This window comes from Nomascus leucogenys, chromosome 13 (assembly GCF_006542625.1).
Source record: "Nomascus leucogenys isolate Asia chromosome 13, Asia_NLE_v1, whole genome shotgun sequence".
Classification (NCBI taxonomy): domain Eukaryota; kingdom Metazoa; phylum Chordata; class Mammalia; order Primates; family Hylobatidae; genus Nomascus; species Nomascus leucogenys.
In genome coordinates this window covers 105,185,971-105,211,101 of record NC_044393.1, presented here as the reverse complement: position 1 = coordinate 105,211,101, position 25,131 = coordinate 105,185,971, and the positions used below count along the sequence as shown (strand labels likewise).

At 47.5% G+C, this 25,131-nt stretch overlaps 1 protein-coding gene across 2 annotated transcripts; it reads right to left on the bottom strand.

Moving 5' to 3' along the window:
• Nucleotides 1-388: 388 nt before the first annotated feature.
• Nucleotides 389-23,550, bottom strand: NOM1 (nucleolar protein with MIF4G domain 1). 2 transcript variants are annotated; one of them, XM_030826382.1, is made up of 11 exons: nucleotides 22,538-23,550; nucleotides 20,625-20,749; nucleotides 18,909-19,104; nucleotides 13,399-13,722; nucleotides 11,285-11,395; nucleotides 10,364-10,531; nucleotides 9,500-9,621; nucleotides 7,114-7,246; nucleotides 6,423-6,554; nucleotides 4,366-4,475; nucleotides 389-4,036 (listed from the first exon to the last, which is right to left on the bottom strand). In XM_030826382.1, the coding sequence occupies exons 1-11, from the start codon at nucleotides 23,528-23,530 to the stop codon at nucleotides 3,862-3,864; spliced, it is 2,589 nt and encodes an 862-aa protein (XP_030682242.1). In that variant the 5' UTR covers nucleotides 23,531-23,550; the 3' UTR covers nucleotides 389-3,861. The 2 variants fall into 2 exon arrangements, with proteins under 2 accessions (XP_030682242.1, XP_030682243.1); XM_030826383.1 differs by lacking the exons at nucleotides 7,114-7,246; nucleotides 9,500-9,621 and having other exon boundaries at nucleotides 3,719-4,036; nucleotides 22,538-23,546.
• Nucleotides 23,551-25,131: the final 1,581 nt, after the last annotated feature.

Sequence of the window (25,131 nt, the reverse complement as noted above, 5' to 3'; positions counted from 1 at the left end):
GAGGTAAAGAAAAGGTATAGACCTCAGTTTACCACCAAAGCTCCTTTTTTTTTTTTTTTCTTTTGAGACAGAGGCTTGTTCTGTTGCCCAGGCTGGAGTGCAATGGCGCAATCTCAGCTCACTGCAACCTCCCCCCACCGGGTTGAAGTGATTGTCCTGCCTCAGCCTCCTGAGTAGCTGGGATTACAGGCAACTGCCACTACACCTGGCTAATTTTTGTATTATTAGTAGAGACAGGGTTTTCGCAATGTTGGTCAGGCTGGTCTCGAACTCCTGACCTCAGGTGATCCACCCGCCTCGGCCTCCCAAAGTGCTGGCATTACAGGTGTGAGCCACCGTGTCCGGCCAAGCTGGTCTTTCAAAATAAACATTCACTGTTACTCTAAATAAAATATAAAAAATGAATTTTATTTATACATTTCAATACATTAAAGTTTGTTCCTTATACCTTTAAAAATGAGATTCCCTGAAAGACAACTGTTTAGTCATTCTATATATTAGCAGTTCTCAACCTGCACTGTAAAGTCCACACGTTCATACGTAACACTGAGCACTAAGCATCCTGCAGTATTTTAAGTGTATTTTCAATTGCACTGTAATAAATTTCAAAAAACCCCCTATATATTTAAAAGCAATTCTGAATTCATAGCTTTTAATCAAGATGTACTCATTTACTATTTATACTAAGTTACAATTACTATCTAACAGCCCATATATGTTGGGTTTTTGTTTCTGTTTTTGCGAGTTTCACTCTTGTTCCCAGGCTGGAGTGCAATGGCACGATCTCCGCTTACTGCAACATCCGCTTCCCAGGTTCAAGCGATTCTCCTGCCTCAGCCTCCTGAGTAGCTGGGATTACAGGTGCCTGCCACCATGCCCAGCTAATTTTTATATTTTTAGTATAGACAGGGTTTTGCCATGTTGGCCAGGCTGGACTCGAACTCCTGACCTCAAGTGATCTGCCCGCCTCAACCTCCCAAAGTGCTGGGATTACAGGCGTGAGCCACCGTGCCCAGCCTCATATGTTGTTAAAATGAACAGACTCACAGCAATCTGCCATATACTAAATGCAAACCGTAGCTAATAATTTAAGTCAGAAATATACTCTATAGCAAAGAGAGGTATTTTTGTTTTAATAATAAAATATAAAAATGGGCTTGTTTATAGAAATTCATCTTCTGCAGAAAAATCAGCTTCAATTCTCTACCTCAAACAAGGGTTACTGCGTACATAATGAAATTAGGTAGTACCACTGTTGTGATCATTTTTCCCAATCTTAGTAGCTGTACCCATAATTAATTCCTATTCACATCACTTACATGCTACTCAAATGTGGGCCATTCACAGGCGGCCAGGGATCCTCTTGGTCTGTGAGGTCAGGGGCTTGCATCAGAATGCAAATCAACCGTTGTGTGAAGCACAATTTAGTTCAACTGACATTTTTTTCTTCATATTAAGACCTTCTTGAGGAAGGAAGCAGTGTGTTGATTTATACCTTAGCCCAAGATCCTTATTTCACTATCAAGCTACACATCCAGTAGAACTGATCTGTTACATCCCAGTCACCACCCAGCAGACACTCTTGTTAAAAAGCTCCTTAACAAAGGGAAGACTTGCACTTAATTCACTCTTCTCTTAGTACCTGTCACCTTATTTGTCCTCTAAATTCAGAACCTGCGAGAAGACATAGGGTTTGAATCTGGCCTCAGGTCGAATGATGTTGCTGAATGCAGGGTTAGGAAGTCTGTAGGGATGACACAGTCTCTGTGCTGCTTCCGCAGTTACTTTCTGCATTCAGTTGTTCATGTTGCTTGCACGTACTTCAAAGCTTAAACCATTAGTTTAGGGATATGCAAAGATACTGATGACTTCACATCATGATTTCCAAACACAAATTGCCATAGGGTCGAGCTAAAATAAAATTTGAGGCCAGGCATGGGGGCTCACACCTATAATCCCTGTGTTTGGGAGGCCAAGTCAAGAGGATCACTTGAGGCCAGGAGTTCAAGCCCAGCCTGTATAACATATGGAGATCTTGTCTCTACTGCTTGTGGTCCTAGCTAGCCGCGAGGCTGAGGCAAAAGGATTGCTTCAGTCCAGGAATTTGATGCTGCATAACTATGATCGTGCCACTGCACTCCGGCCTGTGTGACAGAGAGAGCCTGTCTCTCTCTTAAAAAGTAAATAAATAATATCTGAAAGCGCCACAAACGGGGCGTTTTGCACAGGAGTGGCATCACCAGCACCTGTGCCCTTCTGCCCAACACGACCACTCTGAAGAGGACAGTGACTGCTCGACAGATGAGTTTCGGACATATATAACTTCTCAATGTCTATTCTGTATTCACATCTTAGTGACTTTTTTCAACAATCAAAGGTAAGATTTAAATCGAGTCTGTAGCATTTGAGAGAGAAAAGCAAAATTGAAGGGCTGAGAAAACAATAAACATTTGGGGATCTGCAATACATGCTGGTATCTAAGGGACATTTCTGCTTCCTCCTAGAATCAGTTTTCCATACTTAGTGAGTGGGGTGTGTTTGTTTCTCTCACTAGATAAATGTTAATTCTTTGCAGGCAGTAACTATATTTTCTTCATGTTTACATCTCCAAATCCTTGCAGGCAAGTAGCACCTATTAACAGTCAAATAACTACTGTTTGGTGACCTCAGAATTGTTTAAGAAAGTACATTTACAATTTGGAACTGGTGAGGAGATGAATACCCTCAACTGTGTGAGAATGTTACATGAATGATGAAAAGCACCTGTCTGCATTATAGTGTACATAAGGCCATAGCCACAGGGCTTATGTCGATGGACTTTGCCAAAGTTCAACTGCAACCCAAATACTTAAAACAGTATCAAGAATCACATTTAAGCTGGGCGTGGTGGCTCACGCCTGTAATCCCAGCACTTTGGGAGGCCGAGGTGGGTGGATCACCTGAGGTCAGGAGTTCAAGACCAGCCTTGCCAACATGGTGAAACCCACCTCTACTAAAATAAAAAAATTAGCCAGGCGTGGTGGCGTGCGCCTGTAGTCCCAGCTATTAGGGAGGCTGAGGCAGGAGAATCGCTTGAAACTGGGAGGTGGAGGTTGCAGTGAGCTGAGATTACAGGACACTGCACTCCACCCTGGGTGACAGAGCAAGACTCCGTCTCAAAAAAAGAATCACATTTAAGGGATGGTTTTTGAACTTTTAACCAATATTTTAAAAAGGTAAAAACCTCATCAATTTCTTTATAACTGCACCCTCTAGTGGCCTATTTTATCTTTTTTTTTTTTTTTTTGACAGTCTCACTGTCCAGCCCAGGCTGGAGGACAGTGGTATAATCTTGGCTCACTGCGGCCTCTACTTCCAAGGTTCAAGCAATTCTTGTGCCTCAGCCGCCTCAGTAGCTGCTATTACCAGCATGTGCCATCATGCCTGGCTAATTTTTGTATTTTTAGTAGAGACAGGGTTTTGCCCAGGTTGGTTTTAAATTCCTGGCCTCAAGTGATCCGCCCGCCTTGGCCTCGCAAAGTGCTGGGATTACAGGGGTGAGCCATCACGCTCAGCCATATCTATTAAAAATTTTTAAGACAATCACACACACTAACCTCACTGCTTAGAGAACCCTGTCCAGTGTGCCTGACCCCTTTTCCCTCCCTGCTTCTCCTCTCACCCCCAAGATGTAGTTATTTGAAAATGGCTTGAACTACAAACAATAAAACCTTAAATCAAAAAATTCTCTCAAAATATAATACATTAACAGACAATGATATAGCTCTATGAAACGTTCACACGCAGGCAACAGAATAAGCCTTTGGGTTTACAAAGGACATTTTACAGTCAAAGGGCCACCTGCCCTCCTCCTTTCCCTGACTACATTCTCAGGGAAGCTTTTCCTTGCAGACACTTTGTTGCAAGGTCAGCTCTCTCTCTCAGCATGTTGGCTTCATGGGCGCTTCTGTGGGCCTGTGCGTTCTTTAGCAAGAAGTGGCTGATGAAAAGCTTCAAACCCTCACGTAACATCCCCAGCTTTGGGTTGTCAGATATTCTGGAAAGGAACCATATAAACACATGTCAGGGCTGAGCTGGCCTCTCCTAGACTCAATCCTGGGTATCTCGCATAGTGAGACATAACCAGTTTCTTTTAAAAATAGAATCCTCAATTAAGAACCTCTTAACATATTTTATTATTAACAATCATTGTTAGTTTGCTAGTAGACGTTTCTGTTCCCCAGATCTAATGCATATTAGCTTAAAAATAAAACCGAAAAGATTAAGCTACACATATAGTACAACCTTGTGTTTCTAAATCAACACAAGTGAAAACAATCTCTTTATTTCTCTTCCATGTCTCATCAGAAAGGGTGGGGCACATACCTTGTGAAAATTAAACTGAGGTCTTCAACTTCTGTTTCCACTAACAGGATACTTAATACTTTTCGTAAAAAATGGACTCTGGGTTTGTCCAATTCACTGAATTCAACTACCTAATGGTCAGGACATAGAGAAAAATAAAGTTACACTGATTTAGCCAACTTTTTCAACGATCTATAAATATAGTTAGTTAGAGTAAAAATTAACCTCCCCCTTTCCCCACTCTACCCCTGATTTAAGAAGCTATTTGCAGAGCTAAGAAGTGAACACCTGTTGGCAAGGATGTGGGCCTTGGGAATCCCTATACACTGCTGGCAGAGGTGTGGCCGGCCACAGCCACCGTTGAGAACAGCTCAGCAGTGTAAGTGGAACTCCAGGGGCATACACCTTATGAATCAGAAATTCAGTATCTAGAACTGAACCATAAGTTACCTCCATTCCCAAAAGTACCCATCGCCTAATTAAAACTATATATATATAAACTTTATTTCTAGAAGACTAATCCATATATAATCTCTCTCCTAGAAAACTATCAAAAAATCAGAAATAACTTAAACACGGATCAGTACGCTAAATAAATATGTAAACTGAGGCATACGTATACAGTAGGATGCTACCCAGAACAGACTCAAGGGCGCCACCGTGGACCCACTGCAATGTTAGCTGAATGTCAGCGAGCTAGAGGAGGGGACTAAACGCATGGTGAATGGAATGCTACCCACAGGGAGGTCCACAGCCAAACACCATCACAGGCGCTTGCAGACCCGAGGACGCGGCGAGACCACAAAAGCATGGCAGAAACACAGAGAAACTCGGAATGAGAGCAGCCCGGGGGGGCGGGGGGCATCTCTAAAGCTCTACACTTGAGGGTGTGCTCCTGCCACGCTCTCCCGCTCATCGGTGGTAGCATCCATGCTGTTCCAGGATGAGCGCGATGCCTGGGCGAGCAAAAGGCAAGGCAGGGGGGCGGAGGCGGAGCAACGCCTCCATGAGCTAAGTTATTCCAGTTGTCAGGATTTGGCGTAAGGCTTGGCGCCCTCATTTTCAGTACAGTGGCCAAACCTGGACACCACACAGCAAGGGATGCAGGGTGAACTGGAGCAGGCATGCTGATGAACTGCACAGGACACACAGAAACACACAGGAAGCTGCAGCTGCGGCTGTCTTGTGGGTCTGGGCCACTGCAGTCAACGACCCTCAACTATCTCTGCTTTTCACTTCCCTTTGCCCCCCAGGCGCTCCAAATTTTTTTAGGCTATTCAGAGTCTGCTGGTCCCACCATCCAAGCCTTACAGGCCCACGTCGAACCCCAACTCCATCTCATAAGATGTCTAGGTTTCAGCCAGGCACAGTGGCTCACGCCTGGAATATTAGCACTTTGGGAGGCTAAGGAGAGCAGATCATAAGGTCAGGAGTTCCAGACCAGCATGGCCAACATGGTGAAATCCCGTCTCTACTAAAAATACAAAAATTAGCTGGGCGTGGTGGCATGAGCCTGTAATCCCAGCTACTTGGGAGGCTGAGGCAAGAGAATTGCTTGAATCCAGGAGGCAGAGGTTGCAGAGATCGCACCATTGCACTCCAGCCTAGGCGACAGAGCAACACTCCATCTTAGGGAAAAAAAAAAAAGATGTCTGTGTTTCATGGTCCACTGCAAAGTCACAAAACACAGCAGGGCAGGAGAAAGCCTACAGTTTTAAAACATCTCACATCAAAGTGAGCAAACTCACCTCACCTCTATGGAGACCAGGCCCTACTTCGTCCACCCTTCTCCTCACTAACAGTGACCAGTTCAGGATTTTATAATTAGGACTAGCAAATTAACCTCAAACTCCAAAACGGTTTCATTCAGATTAGCAAAAGAAGTGCAGCGGTGCGTTCATTTACCAGATCAATCTGTAGCGCATGTTAGTCTGGCGGTTTTCTGTGCTGGCTAGGATAACGCGAGCACTTTTCAGATGAATCAGAATCGAAGAAAATACGCTGGTAAAACAGGACCTGATGTAAACAATTACACTCCCATTCCCATTGCTTTCGATATTTTCACATGTTACACAAACCTTTAAGATGGAAAGGGAAAGCGATTTTGTCTTCAACAAGTGGGCCACCAGATGAACCAAATTAGAGAAATTCATAGCCGGCAAGTTTTCCAAGTCCCGAAATTTGTCCCATATGCTGAACTGGAAAGTCATCTAGTATCATAGTCAAAAGGAGAAAAAAGGTAAACGGCCACAAATTATTACAATACATCACTAAGAACATAACCTAAAGTTATTTTCTTATCTTATTCTTAATATTCTAAACACCAAGACTTTTAGTGGTGTTCTCACTGTTCTTTCCTATAGAGCATAGTCCCAAACAGCTTCACAAGAATCTCTTTCTGGTGCAGTTTTTCCCCCCAAATCAGCAGATACCAACAGAACATTCTAAGGAAAAGGCCACAGCGAAGGGCATCAGAACAGACTGGTGCGCTGTAAACCGATGAGGTGCTCCTGCTGGCCTGGCCACACTGCCTGCATCTGTGGCAGATGCAGGCGACATGAGGACACAGTGGACCCTTGACACTCCCCTCTAGTCCTCCCACTTCCGCTCCCAGTGAACGTGGCCTGGCAGCCAGCGTGGACCAGGCGACAGGGATATCAGGGGCCTCCTGACTTGAGGAACTCCTTTGCAAGTAGGTGGGTTGAGCCAGGCAGCATGTGTAGAAAAAACAGTAGAGTGGATGTAACTGGTGCCTCCGCACTAAGCTACCTGAAATCTCCTTTCATATTCACAGAATTTGCTAGCCAGGAAAGCATAGAAGGGATTGTAAGTTTTCTCTTGAAGGCAGCAATCAATGAGAACGTGAATGATTTCTCTCTCCTGCTGATCCTTAAGTCCAAGCCTAGAAAACAGAACAGCAATGACTGGAACATCACTCCACTTCTAAAGTTTAATGGCTGATACCTTTCAGGGGAACACCTTCCCGCCTGGAAGGGTCTGGTTAGAGGCGAGCCACGTAAAGGAGGCGGAGGCAGCGGCAGCGGCAGACACCACCTAGGGGGCCAGAGCCGTCACAACCTCTCTGGTCCTCAGCTTCTCCTACAATGTGGCAAAATGTCAGAGGAGACAAGACCATCTAGGGTCCCCCACCAGCTGCAAAAGTCAACAGCTGTGCCTGGCTGACAATAAACTGACTCAATCTTGTGTGCCCTTAGAGCTGGTTCTTGCTATGGTAATGACTTCACATTTTCTTTTCTTTTTTTTTTTTTTTTTTTTTTGAGACAGTCTTGCTCTGTCACTCAGGCTGGAGTGCAGTGATGTGACCTTGGCTCACTACAACCTTCACCTCTCAGGTTCAGGCAATTCTTGTGCTTCAGCCTCCCGAGTAGCTAGGATTACAGGTGCCACCACCCCCCCCCAGCTAATTTTTGTATTTTTAGTAGAGATGGGGTTTCGCCATGTTGACCAGGCTGCTCTCAAACTCCTGACCTCAGGTGATCCGCTCACCTTGGCCTCCCAAAGTGCTGGGATTACAGGCATGAGCCACAGTGCCCGCCGTCATTTGTAAAACTTGAGTTAGAGCTCACACACAGTAAAACCTATCCTTTGTAGTGTAGAGTCCTGTGAGTGTGGATAAGCCCATACAGTCAGGTCACCACCGGCAATGCCGAAACAGAACCCTCACCCGCGAGAACTGGGGCTGTGAGCCACCCTTGCCGTGGGACACTGCTGATCTGCTTCTGTCCCTCTAGTTTTGCCTCTGCCTCTGTCACATAGATTTGGAGCAGGGTGGCTTCCTGCACGGCAGAATACACTCAAGAGTCGCCGTGCTGTTGGGGCCTTGGGAGTTTGCCCCTCGTGATGCCAAGTAGTGAGTATCCCTTAGACGGCGTCTCATGATTTATCCTTTCCTCAACTGAGGGGCATGTGGGCTGCTTCCAGTTTCTGGTGAGATCTGAATACGGCTGAGGCTGCCGCCTCTGCACAGAGGCAGACACTCTGTACCTCAGGAGAGAAGCACCAGCTCCACTGCAAACAGCACAGCCCCACGGAGAGCACTCGGGTGAAGGCGGTGCAGGTAGCCCAAAGAACCAACTGAGTTCTGGCTGCGCTGATTATCAATTCATGTTGATTAAAAGCTCAGATTCATAACTCACGATTTTGATGAATAACAATGGGAAAAACTATTGTTTAATACACGTAGTTTGATAGGCCAACATTTTCAAAACATGAAGTCAACCAGAGGAAAAATACAAGAAGTCCTTCCGAGTACAAAGGATAAGCTAGACCCGCTGACTAGAGAGTTAAGAGGTCTCCTCAAAAGAGCCCTTTAAGAGACAAAGGGTAACTAGGGGGACGGGATGTTTTCAGCAAAACAGCAAGGCCACAGAGAGACAAAGGAAGCCCAGGACTTCCACTTCAACTAGGCACCCCAGTTTAGAAAATAAAACCCTAATTCTCAGAATCCTAAAAAGAACCATGTTCTCCCTGTATTTCATCCTAGTTTGAAACAAATAAAAGAATATGTATTAACATTACACTGTTTAGAAGTACCTCGTAAAACTACACAGGTACATTTAAATTTTTTTTTTTTTAAATGAGATGGGGTCTCAGTATGTTGCCCAGTCTGGTCTTGAACTCCTGGGCTAAAGTGATCCTCCTGTCTCAGCCTTCTAAGTAGCTGGGATTATAGGATCTTTAAAATCTTATTACAACTAATTATAGAAACTATACCAGGAAGTTTTAAATGAAGAATCAGAATAGCTTTATTATGAAGATTTATGTATTTTTAAGCAATTCATGACAACCAACAGCCACTGACAAGGTTATCTGATACTTTCAGTCAAAACTCCCCAGTCTCCAGCCTGAGCAACATGGCAAGACCCTGTCTCAAAAAAAAAAACCCCCAAACCCCCAATCTTATGATATATAATCATAAAATGTTGTAACGAGGAACTACTAGAGGCAAATTAATAGGAACAAGATGACTAACCCAGAGATGCACAAATCCAACAGCGTGAGCGGATGGTCACAAGAACAGCCCAGTCCTCCCTAAGCAGCATCAGACTCAGTCGCCCAAAACTCAAAAAGGAAATCAACTTACTTATTTTACAACATCTCATTAATAGGTCAAAATGTGCACACAAATGCTTACTTCAGAAGCTTTTCAAAAGCATCCAAAAAATCTTCACTTGTCATTATTGTGCAGAATATGTTTCTCCGGATGTCCGTGTTCATCCTCTGCTTCCAGGCAAGTTCTAGCATCTTTGAGCTGACCTGGAAGCACGATGAATGGACAAATCATACGCATGTCTCCATGCAAACTGCTTCCCGAGAGATGCCATACTGTACTTCAGTGTCACTGAATAGAACTGTGAGGTCTATGTGGGCGGATGAGCGTCGGCACCAAGTCCACTCTCGGGCAATGCCCCTCTGTGCAAGGGGAACACACAGTGAAGCCACAGCCTCTGGGGGAGGAAACACTCATGTGGGAGGCTTCTCAGCCGCGGTCCAACCTCAGGGCAAGTGACAATGAAAAAAACAGAACCAGTCACTGGCAGAGAGAGCCTGGGGAACCGTGACCACCATGAGTGACACAGAATCTGGGACAGGGAAGGACATGAGGGGATAACGAGGGAAGTCTGGATGAAAAATGGACTTGAATTTCCACAGTGTGAAATCCACAGCCTGTAGCCTAGAATGCACAGCCCAGGGGGGCAGCCCGAGGGGTCTCAGCAACGGGCTCCTGCCTCATGAGTGTTCAGGTCCTCATGCACTCCCCTGCCCCGTGCCATTCAACTTTTAGATCTTTTAAAGTCCAATAAAAAGATACAACAGAAATGGAATAATTATATCACAAGGTAATATTAATAGCAATTTCTATAAGGCCTCCAAATAAACCTTGTACATTTCAGTGACCATTCAAGAACATTGAGAGAGCTGCTCCAGGTAAAGCTGGGACCACACACCACACGGCGGGGTGCCACTGCCTGCCAGCCTTGAGCATGGGTGTCCCTACCGTCCCCGCAAGCTGCTTCTGCAGGTGTGTATGGTGACTGTTGTCGATCATTGGGGCCCCACTCCAGGCGGACCCCACAATCCACCAGCGACCCGTCTGCTCCGCATTCAAGACGCTGTCCCAGGAGACGCGAAGCTGAGTCTCAGAACCTGAGCTGGCGTTGCGGACCTGATGAAGAAAGAAGAGCTAATGAAATGCTTTTAATTGGTTCATATTCCGTCCTTCCATCACTGGTGGCTTTTTGTTTTTGACCATGACACTTTTGGTGCATGAATACTGGAATGGGTCACTGGCAATTGGGACGGTTAGCCTGTTTGGAAAAATGCCAAAACTAGCGGTAAACTCAGTGTTTTGTGTTTGAGAGTCCATCACCCCAAACAGCTGTGTTTGGAAAGCTGTCCCAACAGGGGAGAGTGACAGAGCTGCCTCAGGCTCCGTGGCAGTTGAGCACATGCCTGGAAGAGCCTGGGTCAACGAAGATTTGGACTTCAGATGACGGAGGCTGAAAGACTCACTCCAACAGAGAGGCTGCCCGGTCTCCATCCTGGCTGCATGTCAGAGAGAGTGAAAGGACCTACGTCATCTCAATTTCCTTGGTCCGGGTGGGGACTTGGCCTTCTCTGAAAGCATCGGATGATCCAATGGTGCAGCCCAAGTTTAGCGCCCGGGATGAGGCAAAGAGGACGCTCGCCCGACGTGGGCCTCCCCACGCACAGACATTCTGCAGGAGCGCGCCCAGACCACTAGGGGAGCCCCCGAGGAAAACTGAGCCGCGTTCATTCTGCCTCTGAGCACTCTCACTCACCAGACACCACCCTGACTTGCAGGTCTGACTATTTCTTGATTTTCATGACAGGCTCATGCGGACAGGCTCATTGCTCAAGCTCTGAGCAAAGCAGAATTGAAAGTTCCTTGACTCACCAAAGCTCTCTGCAGTTTCCTCAGCTTCTCCACAGGCTCGGGGTCATAGCCTGGAATTTTGCGCATGTCATTGTTCTTCAGCGCCAACATCGTCTCTAGCATAAACCGAATCTTCAAGAAAAATGAAAAAACTGAAAGTCCATCATTTCAAACAGTCTAAACGGCCCATTCAAGTTGGCAAGAAATCTACCACACCTGATGCACATGGCCGCCACTGCCACAATACAAAGTCAGGACTGCCTTTAGGTAGAGACGGTCTAAACTAGTCTCAGCCGCTTACTCAGGGCTACATAATACTTCAAAATAGAAATGTGTCCCCCAACGTCAAGTGGGAACCCAAACTCCCCAGAGATCTCACTTTTCCCTACTGCTCGCCACACACCTCACCCTTCTGCACCGTCCACGCCTCCTCGGCCGCCCCAGCCCCTACTGCGCTCCTGCTCCCACCCTGGCCCCCAGCGACCTGCTCTGGACATCCTCTCTCCTACCACCGGCCTTGTAATTTTTTTAACTTTAAAACTGGAAGTAATGTCATACTTACAGAAAAGCTGCAAGAACAGCACAAAGAATTCCCACATACCCTCTGAGATGTCCCCAAATGTCAACTTCTTATTGATACAGAATTCACATACCATAAAACTCACTCATGTGAGGTATATAATTATGTGGCTTTTAATACTTTCAGAGTTGTGCAACTATCACCACAATCAATTTCAGAACTTTCTCATCACCCCAGAAGAGAAACTCCCAGCCCATTAACAACCATTCCCCATTTCCCCAACTCCCCAGCCAGCTCCCCAGCCCTAGGCGGCCACTACTGTACTTTCTGTCTCTTCTCCATTTGAAACCACCATTGAACCCGCTGCTCCCATTCCCTTCTCCAGCTCCCTCCTCTTCAGACAGGCTTCTCTGGGGACCAGGAGAAGCCAGTCAGGACCGCCATCACAATTCAGCCCAAAAGGCAAATCCCTTCCTCCTCTTGCTGGTCCTCGGCATCCCACACGGGCGTGAATTCTTCCTGGGGACACTAGGGTTCCCCGGCTCCTGGGACCATCCTCATTTCCTTCTCACCTGCCAGCTCTCCCTCCTGCCTGCAGCTAAACGTCAGTGCTCCTTAACCTGAAGGTCCTCTTCACAGCCCACCTGCTGCCAGGCAAGTCCACCCACTTCCATGGCTCCCAGGATCCCCTCTACGAGAGCAGCCCTGAATCCCTTCAGCCCACTCTGTTCACAGCTAACCCAGTCTTTCAAAAACGGAGGTGCCTGTCTTTCTAAATCCCCACCTCCTCCTGCACGGTCCCCTGTGCCCCTGATGGGTGACCCTGAGCCCTCCTTCCCTTCAACTCAATCCACATGAGGTCTGGTCACTTCTGACGCCTGTGTCCACGCCCGCTGCTATGATCCCGACATTTGCCACCACCTACTCCCCAGCTCTGGCAGAACTCCTCCCGACTTTGACCACCTCATGCCTCTTTCTGCCTTGGAGTCAAAGTGACCATCAGAAGGAAAACTCTAACCTGTTATTCACCTCCTGGGACCCTTCAGATGCCTCTAGGATAAAACCCTCAATTCCCTGCAGTAATTAACAAGGGGCCAGAGACCCGGACTCTGCCTTTTTCTCGTGTGACACCCCCTCTAGGCTCTCAAACTAACCCTTTTCGGGTTCTTCCCCAAATGGCTTCCCAGGAACACACGGTTCCACGCATCTCATCATCTGAACAGCACACAAGGTGGGAGCTGTGATCAGTCCCTGTTTTACAGAGGGGGAAACTGAGGCTCGGAAGACCCAGGTTACGCTGCTGTCAAGTGGCAGAGCCCAAAGTCCAACCCAGGCTGACCCTAGAGCCCCATGTCCTGTGTCCTCCTCCGTAAGTATTTTTTGAATGGATGAATATTAAATAAATCAATTTTTAAATTCATAAAATATTTTTCTGAGTTCTTAGTAAAGGAATAAGGTCCATTCACATATTAAAGCCACAAAATGGGATGAGACAGAAGGAACAGAAAACACTAGGAAAGCAAGTGTAATATTTACCCCAGACACTGATTTTTAGGTTCTGGCCAGTTTGTGAGCTTTAGGGACTTAGGAAGCAGATCAAGCGTCGCACGCGTACCCTGGTCTGGTCCTGAAACTCGCTGCCTGCCCCACTGGCTTTGGTCTGGGCTTCAGTGATCAGTTCCTTAAGTGATAAAGCATCATCTTTCCTCAATGAAAAACCCACGTTTTTCAGCATTAACAAGATCAGTTCAATATCTTTTTCGGTGAAAGTTCCAATCAGTTTTTTCAAAATGTCGAAGATGAGGAGAGACTGTACCACGTGGAAGTTGTATAAATGGGCAATGACGGTGAACAGGTTGTCACACTCTTTCCCTTCGCTTCCATGTTGATAGACGGCATCGAACTTCCTCACCACCGCCTCCAGAAAGTGGGCACCGACCTGAAAGAACCACACAGAAAAAAGATCATTATGTTATTCCTAGAAACCTTCCTTTCTCCTTCAACACACAGAACTGGCACTTTCTAAATTAACAAAGTGTCCACAAGGCAGGGCATTCCAACAAGACATCCCTCGGCAACCCAGAGCAGCCGACAAGAGTGCCCCAGCCTGGACGCAAGGGCACCTTCCTCTTGTTAAAATCAACATGGAAGGGGCATTGTTTGGCCAGCAGCCGTTCTGACTCCTTGGAAAAACAAAACTGTTAAAAATGATGTTAAAAACACACCTATGTCTCTCAAAATGTTCCATTACCGGCCGGGCGTGGTGGCTCACACCTGTAATCCCAGCAATTTAGGAGGCGGAGGTAGGCGGATCACAAGGTCAGGAGATCAAGACCATCCTGGCTAACACGGTGAAACCCCATGTCTACTAAAAATACAAAAAAAAATTAGCTGGGCGTGGTGGTGTGCGCCTGTAATCCCAGCACTTTTGGGAGGCTGAGGCGGGTGGATCACAAGGTCAGGAGATCAAGACTATCCTGGCTAACACGGTGAAACCCCATGTCTACTAAAAATACAAAAAATTAGCCGGGCGTGGTGGCAGGTGCTTGTAATCCCAGCTACTTGGGAGGCTGAGGCAGGAGAATCGCTTGAACCCAGGAGGCGGAAGTTGCAGTGAGCTGAGATTGTGCCACTGTACTCCAGCCTGGGAGACAGAGCAAGACTCTGTGTAAAAAAAAAAAAAAAAAAGTTCCACTATCTAACAATACTCATTTCTTAAAAGATTTTTTTGCAGATTTTTACCCCAAATTCATTTCTTACAAGGAAGCAATACAAGTGATTTCTAAAACAGATAAACGCAACACATTATGAATATCAGAGGTTGCCAAATAGACAGGTACTTAATAATCTCTGGGGGCTCCAGATGGCATGGAGGAGACGCCCTACTTTCCCAGGGCTGAGTCTCTGGCACTAAGGTAGCTTGTGAATACACTCACTTGGCTCAGCCAGTGGTTTGAGGGGCACCAGGTCCTGATGGGGACCAGCAGGTAAACCAGACACTGCCCTGAGGGGTGGAACTGGGGCCAGGAACTGCCAGGCCTGGTGGAGCTAAAAAAGGCCTAAGTGTTTTCCTTGTGCTGTTCTGGTACATTTTATCCCGAATTCCGTAACTGTGGACTGAAGGAGAAGCCTGCATGTGGGTCTGTGTGGTCTTCAGCAAGTTCCTGGAACCCTGTTGTTTCACTGTGGAAAACAGAGATAATGAAACTTGAAGGCAGAAACAGTCGTTTTCAATCTTGCTGGCAACACTATTGTGTCATTTTCTCTCAAATCTCAACTTAAGCTGGGACTGGGAGGAGAAGGTGGAAGCAGGGACATGGTGGTGACACAGAGTGACCCCCACAGCCCAGCCAGGAGACGATGGCCTAAATAACGCAGCTGCGCTGGACCAGGGATGAAGGGCCTGGGTAACACAGCAACGCATGGCAGTGCATGACACCGGCTGTAAAAGCTGACGGGTCTGTGACTCCCGGGTCTCTGGTCTGGGTAACCAGGAACTATGTGAGGGGCAGCACGCTAGTGGTCAGGGGTTGTTAAGCTTCAACAGGGGCCATCCAGACAGGACTGGATGGAGATGTAAGGGTGTCAGTGAAAATCGCAGGCAAGCCTGAGATCCACCAGACAGGCTTGAGTGTCCTGGGGAAGTACACAGACATCATTGCCGGACTGCAAAAAAATCAACGCTAGAAGAATCCAGAGAAAGGCAACAGACTGGCAGGAGGCCACGGTGACCTCTTGGAGGCCAGCTCTGATGGACCGGATATACACTTCAGTTTTTAAAGACCTGAGAGTTAACCAAGCCAACCTGCAGTTTCCAATTCAAGCCCCTTCAATGAAGATAAACTGGAAGACATATTCTATTATGGCTACCATGTTATATTCAAATATAATTTTTAAAAGTAAATTAGAATTCTGCAGACATCAATAAAAATTCAGGCATAAAACATATTCAAGTATGTTTTCTTTTTCTTTTTTCTTTCTTGAGACGGAGTCTTGCTCTGTCGCCCAGGCTGGAGTGCAGTGGCGTGATCCTGGCTCACTGCAAGCTCCACCTGCTGGGTTCACGCCATTCTCCTGCCTCAGCCTCCTGAGTAGCTGGGACTACAGGCGCCCGCCACCACGCCTGGCTAATTTCTTGTATTTTTAGTAGAAATGGGGTTTCACCATGTTAGCCAGGATGGTCTCAATCTCCTGACCTCATGATCCACCCGCCTCGGCCTCCCAAAGTGCTGGGATTACAGGCGTGAGCCACCGCGCCCGGCCGTATGTTTTCAATTATGTATATTACATCAAAATTTCTCAAAATTCTAAATCTGAAGTTCCATTTAACGTCTTCAAAATAAAATATAACACCACGACATTTAAGAATATAAGTAAAATTCACGTTGGTAAAGTTATTCAAGCACATCGTGTATGTTAATTCTGACGTGGAAATTTTAACACCAATCTACATAGATTGGGTTTTTGAGTTTTAAAGGACTTACAGGAACAATTCAGCAGCGGACACCATGGTCTTTAACACAGAATGTTTTTCTCGGTACAGCACTGAAAGCAGCTGAATGAAGCCAGCACCCTGAATGCTCATCACACGCTGGCAGAAGTTTCCGTGGATGTCATTAACTAAAGTACTGTAATGACTTCCCTTCGAAACAAGTCACTTCATTGTCCTTCATGCAATTAGCAAAGGTTTAAATGAAAGTAGGCCCAATAATCTCATGTTTTCCAATCAAGTAAATTCCTGATGTGCTGTGGATGGTCAGGGTCTATGGCTTTTCCTGTAACTCACTGATATACTGCCTGTACCAAGATCATTCTGATGATTAAATCAGCTGAAGCATACCAGTGTCCTCTAGGAGGAGAGGGAGGTACCAAGAAAGTCACAGAATGGCCCTGATTATGGTAATCACAGGGCTCAGGAATGGCACCCAGTGATTCCATCACTTTGTAATGACAAGAAAACAGACTCCCACGTTCTCATACATGAAAATGAGGACAGCTCTTAGAAATAAAAAATAAACAACAAGAGGGTTCCCAAAGCAGCTGGTGCAAATTTTCATATCTGAGATGACCCATGTAGCTGAGAAGAGTCCCGCACTCAGATGCTCAGGCCTGTGCCCCTCTCTCCAGCCCTCAGCTTCCTAATGCCCCACAGGCCTTTCAAAAAGCTGCCACCATGCGACTACTGCTAGACATGGAAAAATGGGGATCAGAACATTATTCAGCAACAGCAAAGAAACCTGCAGTAGTAGGAAAAGCCAGCCAGAGGAAGAGCAGAATTTCAACCTGAAAATCTCCTTCTGTACATAAATAATGAGCCTTCAATGAGCGCTTACTGTGGGCAGCTCTTTCCTATGCCTATTACATTAACTAACTCGTTGACCTTAACAACTGGACACAGGAAGACTCGGAGGCACAAGCTCATCTAAGTGATACAGACCGTGTGCAGTACAGCATGTTCTGCACTCAGGCAGCGTCTCCACCCACCCCACACCGCCTTCAGCACAGAAGCCCCAGTGACAAGAAGGCTAATTCATTTTGGCAAATCTACGCATCTTAAAGCAAGCTTTGGAGAGCCCTACTCGGTAAGACTCTAAATAACTGTTAAGATTATAATTGAGAGAAAGTAGTATAAAAATGAAATGAATGTGACTAGCATTGCAGCAGAAACATGCGGCCTAGGAGCCCAGAAAACAAGTCCTGTGTACTTTTAACAAGACACGTGATCTCGGGAATTTCACGTAGCGCTTCAGCGGCTTTGCCTGCTGCACTGCAAAGCAGGCTTCAGTAAATGTCTGCCCTGATCTCACCGGGACACTCTGGGATCAAAGGTGAGGAGGAGACAAAAGTATATAAATGCACACCAGGGAATTAGACTTTTAGGGATGCTGTACTGCTGTGGCCTATTTTTTGGAGTAGAGCTGTCAGAAGGCAAAAAACTAAGAGAACCACCATCAAAAGAGACTGTATCATTTAAAGATCCAAATGGGTTAAACACTGCATTTGCATGTAAATACTGCATCGTGGGAAAACTAAGCCTCACTGACCCAACCATCCATTTGTTCACCAACCTCAAAACAATCTCCTTTAATTGGACGGATTTCCTTCGACACATCTGAAATCAGCTACCTTGGGGGAACTGGGATATTGACTGGGAGGGTTGTGACTTTCCTGTACTCAAATAAGAGAGAACAGGCCCAGAAGAGGGCAGTGACTGTGGAACCAGGGCTATCACCAAAGAGACTCGCTGACTTTAACCACCAGGGTCGTGGAGCAAGAAGAATACGAAAGGGATGTGGGGGTGGGGCAGACATTTACTTAGCACCTGTCGGGTGCCAGATGCTTTCTGTACACTGTTCAGTTCAATCCCGATAAAAGCCCACTTCACTGATGAGAAAGGGCCACGACACAGAAAGGGCACCAGGCCTCCCTGAACATGTCCGGGCAGCTCCACGCCCCAGTGCTCTCACATCTCCCATCAATACCAACACCTCAGTAGTGAGACCACACCAACCATTATCTTCCAAACATCTGAAATAAATCAGTGTTAAGGGAGACGTGCAAAGGAAATAAAGGCACGTCTGAGATGTCCGTCGAGAAGAAAATTAACTAACATAAAAGACACGCTAGGCTGGACAGAGCAGGGCTGGGCACGGCAGCTCCCACCTGTAATCCCAGCACTTTGGGACGCCAAGGCAGGAGGATCACTGGAGCCCAGGAATTTGACACCAGCCTGGGCAACAGACTGAGACTCAACTTCTGCCCCCGCCAAAACAATTAGCCAGGCCTGGTGGTGTGCGCCTGCAGGCCCAGCTACTCTGGAGGATGAGGTGGGAGGATCACTTGAGCCTGCAGCTGTGATCATGCCACTGCACTCCAGCCTAGACAACAGAGAGAGACCCTGTCTCAAAAAAAAGGACAAAACAAAAAACCAAAGTTAAGCAAAATCAAGTACTTCCTGAATGCTCTTTACAACTGCATGACATAGACAATGTAGTATTTATTCAGAACAAAAAGGAATTAACACAAGAACCACCCACAGCACACAATTATGCACTTATCAAGCCTATCATTAAAATAATCACCATGAGACACTAGTGACAGCCTGGAGAAAAGGTACAACTGTACCTCGATTCCAACTGTGTGGTGAAGGATGCTGACTAAGAGAACATGCTCCATCATCAGTCTGCTGGGCATGGCTGAGGCAGTGACGCATGCACCCAGGAGGGCAGAGGTCAGGGTGTCATTCATGTCCTTTCTGCTGTGGGCCATGTACAGCTCCTCCAGCTGCCCACTGATGGAAGCCATGTTGGGTTCACTCAACCTGCAAAGAATTGTAAAGACAGAGAGCAACAATGTCTCCAATTAGGAATTTTCAGTCCAATTTTAAAAAATTAAAGAGTTATCCATATCAACAATGTATTCTATTTTTATGTATACTTTTGACCCCTTAACTATTCTTATGTTGCCCCAATAACCCAGCATATATTATTCATAACCACATAATATTCTGGAATCCCAAAACAATGTAATTGCTGTCTTCACAAGATGAAATGTGGCCACACTGAGGCATACCCTGGATTAAGTCTACAGACACATACCTGAGGATACTCCCCTGAATATCCTGACCTGATATCCCATAGGCAGGGTCCAGCCTTAGGACGTGTTGTTAGAAAAAATGCTAACGTTTTATTTCTTGGGTGGCACAAAAATTCTTAGTTCCTAACACTAGAAAAGGCTGCTCTGTTTGAACAGGTAGTGGGGGAAGACTACATATACATGTAATGTGGAAGGTTATTCACTGCACACCTGTGCTAATACTGAACTCAACATTAAAAGAGAAGTTTATAGTAAATTCCCAGGATAATAGGAAACAAAAAGCAATACAAGGGGGAAGGGGGTGGGTAAGGCCACGGAGGGGCAGCAAGGGAGAGATGATGGTGAGTTTTATCTCAATTGCAGTGGTGGTGACTCGAATCTTCATGTGATAAAACTACACAGAATTGCCCCGGTGCGGTGACTCATGCCTGTAATCCCAGCACTTTGGGAGGCCGAGGCAGGCGGATCACCCGAGGTCGGGAGTTTGAGACCAGCCTGACCTACATGGAGAAACCCTGTCTCTACTAAAAATACAAAACTAGTTGGCGTGGTGGCGCTTGCCTGTAATCCCAGCTACTCAGGAGGCTGAGGGAGAATTGCTTGACCCTGGGAGGTGGAGGCAGAGGTTGCAGTGAGCCGAGATCGCGCCATTGCACTCCAGCCAGTGCAGCAAGAGCAAAAACTCCATCTCAAAAAAACAAAACAAAACAAAACAAAACAAAAAAAACCCTACACAGAATCACATGCACACACGCACCCTCAAAACCAAAGAGCTGATGGGCACGCATAACTGACAAAGCCCCACCTGTATGGTTTCCAGTTTTTTAAATGTTCTGTTCTTAAAGTGGGTAACGACAAAATGCAGACATGAGCAATGAGTAAGGGGGATGGAAGACCAGGTGAATGTGTTTCTGCAGAGAGGGGACATAGGCCAGTCCTTCCAACACTGTCCTTAGACGGACGAAGAACCTCTGCCCCTTGCCTACCTGCTTCTCAGAATAACAATGTGAGCATTTGGGCTGCTCTCAAACCCTGAAGGGATTCAAAGTAGCCAACAGTCGGGCATCCTCTCCTGCTCGAGGTATGGGTCTCATGGGTCTCGGTGCATCAAGACAAGAACAGAAAGGATCCAATCGACTGTCCCCATCCCCCATCACTTCCATTTGAATTGCTGGGATAATTCCTACATTTTAGAAAACAGACAACCTCTTTAAGTGATACAGTGTAACAATACTGCAAGGTCACCTGTTAAGTAGACCTTTTACATGTTTCTTCAGCCTTTCTAGTTCTTCCTTTTTCTTGAAGTCCACTGTCTCCTCAGCTCGCCTCACATGAGGTGGGATGTACTTTTCACCACTTCCACAAAGACTCTGCTTGAAAAGAGAAATGAATTACAAAAAATTTACACTGACCAAATCCTGTTTTTTTTCTTTGCCATATGTGCATTTAATATTAAATTTCCAAGAACTGGTGGAAGCTGCTACTGATCATTGCTGCTTAAATACATCAGATTTACTGAGTGCTTAGTATATGGGTAAACATTCCACTCACTAGGCTGTGCCTGTCATTATTTCCATTAATGCTATTAATAATACATTTCATCATCTCGTTTTCCCCCGTGTAGCTCTTCAGACCCAGCTGTGCACCTCTGGTATCTGCTCAACTCCAACAGAGCCCTATCTACTGCGCTTTTGCTCGGCCTTAATTTACTGCAGGCACAGTAGCATACAAACACCTAAATTAAACATACTGCTAGTTTTGGAGGAAAAGTGCCTTAAAAATAATTTCAAACTTGTTTAAAAGTAATATCTAAGTTTATATGATAAAAATCAAAACTGGCCGGGCACGGTGGCTCATGTCTGTAATCCCAGCATTTTGGGAGGCTGAGGCGGGCGGATCACGAGGTCAGGAGACCGAGACCATCCTGGCTAACACAGTGAAACTCCGTCTCTACCGAAAATACAAAAAATTAGCCGGGCATGGTGGCGGGCGCCTATAGACCCAGTTACTTGGGAGGCTGAGGCAGGAGAATGGCGTGAATCTGGGAGGCGGAGCTTGCAGTGAGCGGAGATTGCGCCAGTGCACTCCAGCCTAGGCGACAGTGCGAGACTCAGTCTCAAAAAAAAAAAAAAAAAAAAAAAAAAAATCAAAACCAACTCACTGTTATTTCCTAAATTATCAAGGAGGGTGGTGGTGGTTGCAAATAATTAAGCACACAAACATTTGCAAGGCACGATCCTCACTGCTAGGTAGTTTAAACCTGGTTCAACAAAGAATATTCGTATACATAGAAGCTGAATATTTATATACATAGAACTAGTGCGATGTGGGAAGAAGGAAATGCAGGCAATTTCACACAGCTGCCTCATGCAAAGCAAAGCTGAGATAAAACATGCAAGATGACAGCCCATGAAGGCCTTGATTGCTACGTCCTAGATTCTGAACTTAATTTTTTTTTTATTTGAAACAGAGTCTCGCTCTCTCGCCCAGGCTGGAGTGCAGTGGCGCGATCTCGGCTCACTGCAAACTCTGCCTCCCTGTTTCAAGCCTCAGCCTCCCAAGTAGCCGGCATTACAGGCGCCTGCCACCACGCCTGGCTATTTTTTGTATTTTTAGTAATGACGGGGTTTCACCACGTTAGCCAGGCTGGTCTCAAACACCTGACCTCAAATGATCTGCCCCGACTCAGCCTCCCAAAGTGCTGGGATTACAGGCGTGAACTTTATCTTTAATTCAGTGTTGGACTTTATTTAAGGGAGTGCTGTAAATTAGCTTCGGGTTTTAGAAAATTCACTCTAAAAGTCGGGCACGGCGGATGTCCTCGGACACTTGAAAGAGGCCTGAACAGATAAGGAGGGGTTAACAGGGTTAGAGACCTGGGATGGTAAACACAGAATGAAGATGCTGCACTGTGGAAATGGCCTTTAAGTCCTCGGGATAAAAATGTTTCTATATTGCTTTTCTCCTAAGCTTTACATTATGAAAATTTAAAAACATGAAAGAAGACCGAATAGAGTAACGTACTCGATTTACTCACATTCAGCTGAAACCACCATTATCAAGACACCAAGTCTGTGTCATTCCTGCCTCACGCCCCATTCCCTGCCCCGTTATTTTGAAGGAAATCCCAGAGGGCCTAGAGAGTGTTCACACGATACCTTATCCGTTATGTCACCGTCCTCCGAGGAATTTTCACTCTTTTCATCTTCTGCAAAACGGACTCTCTTCCCCCTCCTTTTCTCCTGCGCTCCCTTTCCCTTTTCTTGCCCCTGTTCCTGTTCTGTATCCTCGTCGTCGTCCTCGCTCTGCGCTTCTGCTTCTGCTTCTGCTTCCTGCGCCTTCTTTTCTTTTTCTACGTCCTCCTCCTCCTCCTCACTTTCGTCCTGGGAGTCACTCTCTAAGTCACTTTCGGGGAGTGTCTGTCCGGCATCTTCCTCCTCCTCACCACTGCTGTCGTACAAGCCGCTATTTTTCCCAGACTCCAGGGCTCCCAGAATATAGTCAAGACCGTCGCGTGCAAAGCTCAGCGGCACAGAGCTGCTGCCGTCCTTCTTTTTGCGCTTGTTCAAGCCGAGACAACGCTCCAGCTTTCGGATCTCTCGGTCCTCCTCCTCGTTGGCCGCTAGAAGCGCCCGTTTCCGGGCAGCGGCGGTGGCGGCTGCGGAGGGTCTGGTCTTTGCGGTGGGGGCCGTGGCCTTGGCCTTGACCAGGGACGGCTGCGGCTTCTTGGGAGGCGAGGGGTCCCGACTAGGGGCTGGGCGGGCGCGCTCCTCCGTGTCCCGCCGGGGACCGCTCGCTTCTTCGGCTCTGCTTCGGCCTCCCGGGCTGGGACCCTGGTCGGGGCCCGCCGTCCTCTGCAGCCGGCGTGCTTTCCGCAGGTGCCGCTTCTCCTTCCTTAGTTCCTTGCGGCTTTTCCTCCCTCCCGGGCGAAAGCTCACCGGGGCGCCGCGCCCCTCGCAACCCCCGGGAGCCTCGCCCTCCGAAGTCGCGTGCACGAACTCCTCCACTGCTAGCTTGAGCCTCTTCAGGGCCTTCTCCCCACCGCCACCAGGACCGCGGCGCGGCCCGCGCCCGCCTCTGCGCTTCATGCGGACCACGCGTCCCTGGGAGCAGCCCGGGCCGGCCTCTCCCGTTCTCCTGTACGCCGCCATCTTTCGAGACGCGTGGTCGCACGACTTCCGGCAGAGGCGGGACTTCCGGGGAAAGCGGCGGCTGCGCGGGGCTGGCGGGCGGCGCCCCCTGCTGGCCGGAGGGCGACAGCGCACAGAGCTGCGCCGAGCCGGGCGCGGGGGCAGCCGGGCAGGTGACGCCCGGTGCAGGCGCGCCCGCGGGTGGGCGCCGCGTGGACGTCAGGCTCGCGATGCGCATGGAGGTGCCTTCACATTTAAAAGGGAAATCTGGCCGGGCGCGGTGGTTCAGGCCTGTAATCCCAGCACTTTGGGTAGGCCGAGACGGGTGGATCACCTGAGGTCAGGAGTTCGAGACCATCCTGGCCAACCTGGTGAAACCCCCGTCTCTACAAAAATTATCTGAGCGTGGTGGCACGAGCCTGTAATCCCAGCTACTCGGAGGCTGAGGCAGGAGAATCGCTTGAACCACGGAGGCGGAGGTGGCAGTGAGCCGAGATTGCGCCATTGCACTCCAGCCTGGGCGACAGAGCGAGACTCCAAAGGGAAATCCTCGAGGATGATGGAGGGGAGACTCCGCGCGGGCCGGCGCGGTGCCGGAGGTTGGCGGCGGCGACGCTGGGATGCGCGGGCCCCGGGTTCGTGTCCGCCCGGTACCCAGGAATGCGACCTTATTTGGAAATAGGGCCTTTGCAGATGTGGTCGAGAGGAGGCCTCGTGGGTTAGGGCTGGCCCCAGAGCCAGCGTTCTCCTGAGAAGCAGGCTCTGGATACGGACCGGGGAGACGCCTGTGGCCCCCAGGTGGCCGAGGACCCTGGAGGAGCCTGCCCTGCCCAGGCTGGGTTTGGACGCTGGGCCCCGACCAGGGGCAGAGCGTTTGAGGTTCCTCTTTACTGGGTAACTTAAACCGGGAAGCGAACGCAGAGGTCGCGTGGTTTGCGTCTGGATTTTTGGGAGGCCCGGGGCTGTAGGAGCAGCCTCGCCTAGCAGTGAGCTGGGGCTGAAGACAGGGCTGCTGCTGTGGGGTTCTCGGCCTGACCAGGGGCCGCTTCTCTTCCCGGACAGCTTCAGAAGCTTCATTTCCACAGAGTTCCCACCCTTGACTTAATTTAATTTATTTATTTTTTCTTTTTTTTTTTGAGACCGAGTCTCACTCTGTTGCCCAGGCCGGAGTGCAATGGCTGACCAAAGTGCTGGGATTACAGGCAAGCCACTGCGCCCGGCCCATCCTTGACTTTAAAATGTTTTAATTTTTGTCAACTTGTCAGCTCAAAATGGCATCTTGTCATTTAGTTCCTGATGAGAGTGTGTGTCTTTGTTCACTGGCCATTTGTATTTCCTCCTCTGTTTATGGCCTTTGTCCCTTTTCCTGTTAGGTTTTAGGAATTTTTTTAATATAAAATTTATTTAATATAAATTTAAAGTACAGACAGGGTCTCCCCGTGTTGTCCAGGCAGGTCTCAAACTCCTAAACTCAAATCCCAAAGTATTGGGATTACAGGCGTGAGCTACCACCTGGCAAGGAATTCTTTACAAATAAAAAATTTTGAATAATCCTCTGTATCTCCTATGTGCAAATATTTTCCTCTCTCAAATATTTAAGGTACTTTAAAAAAATAAGTAAT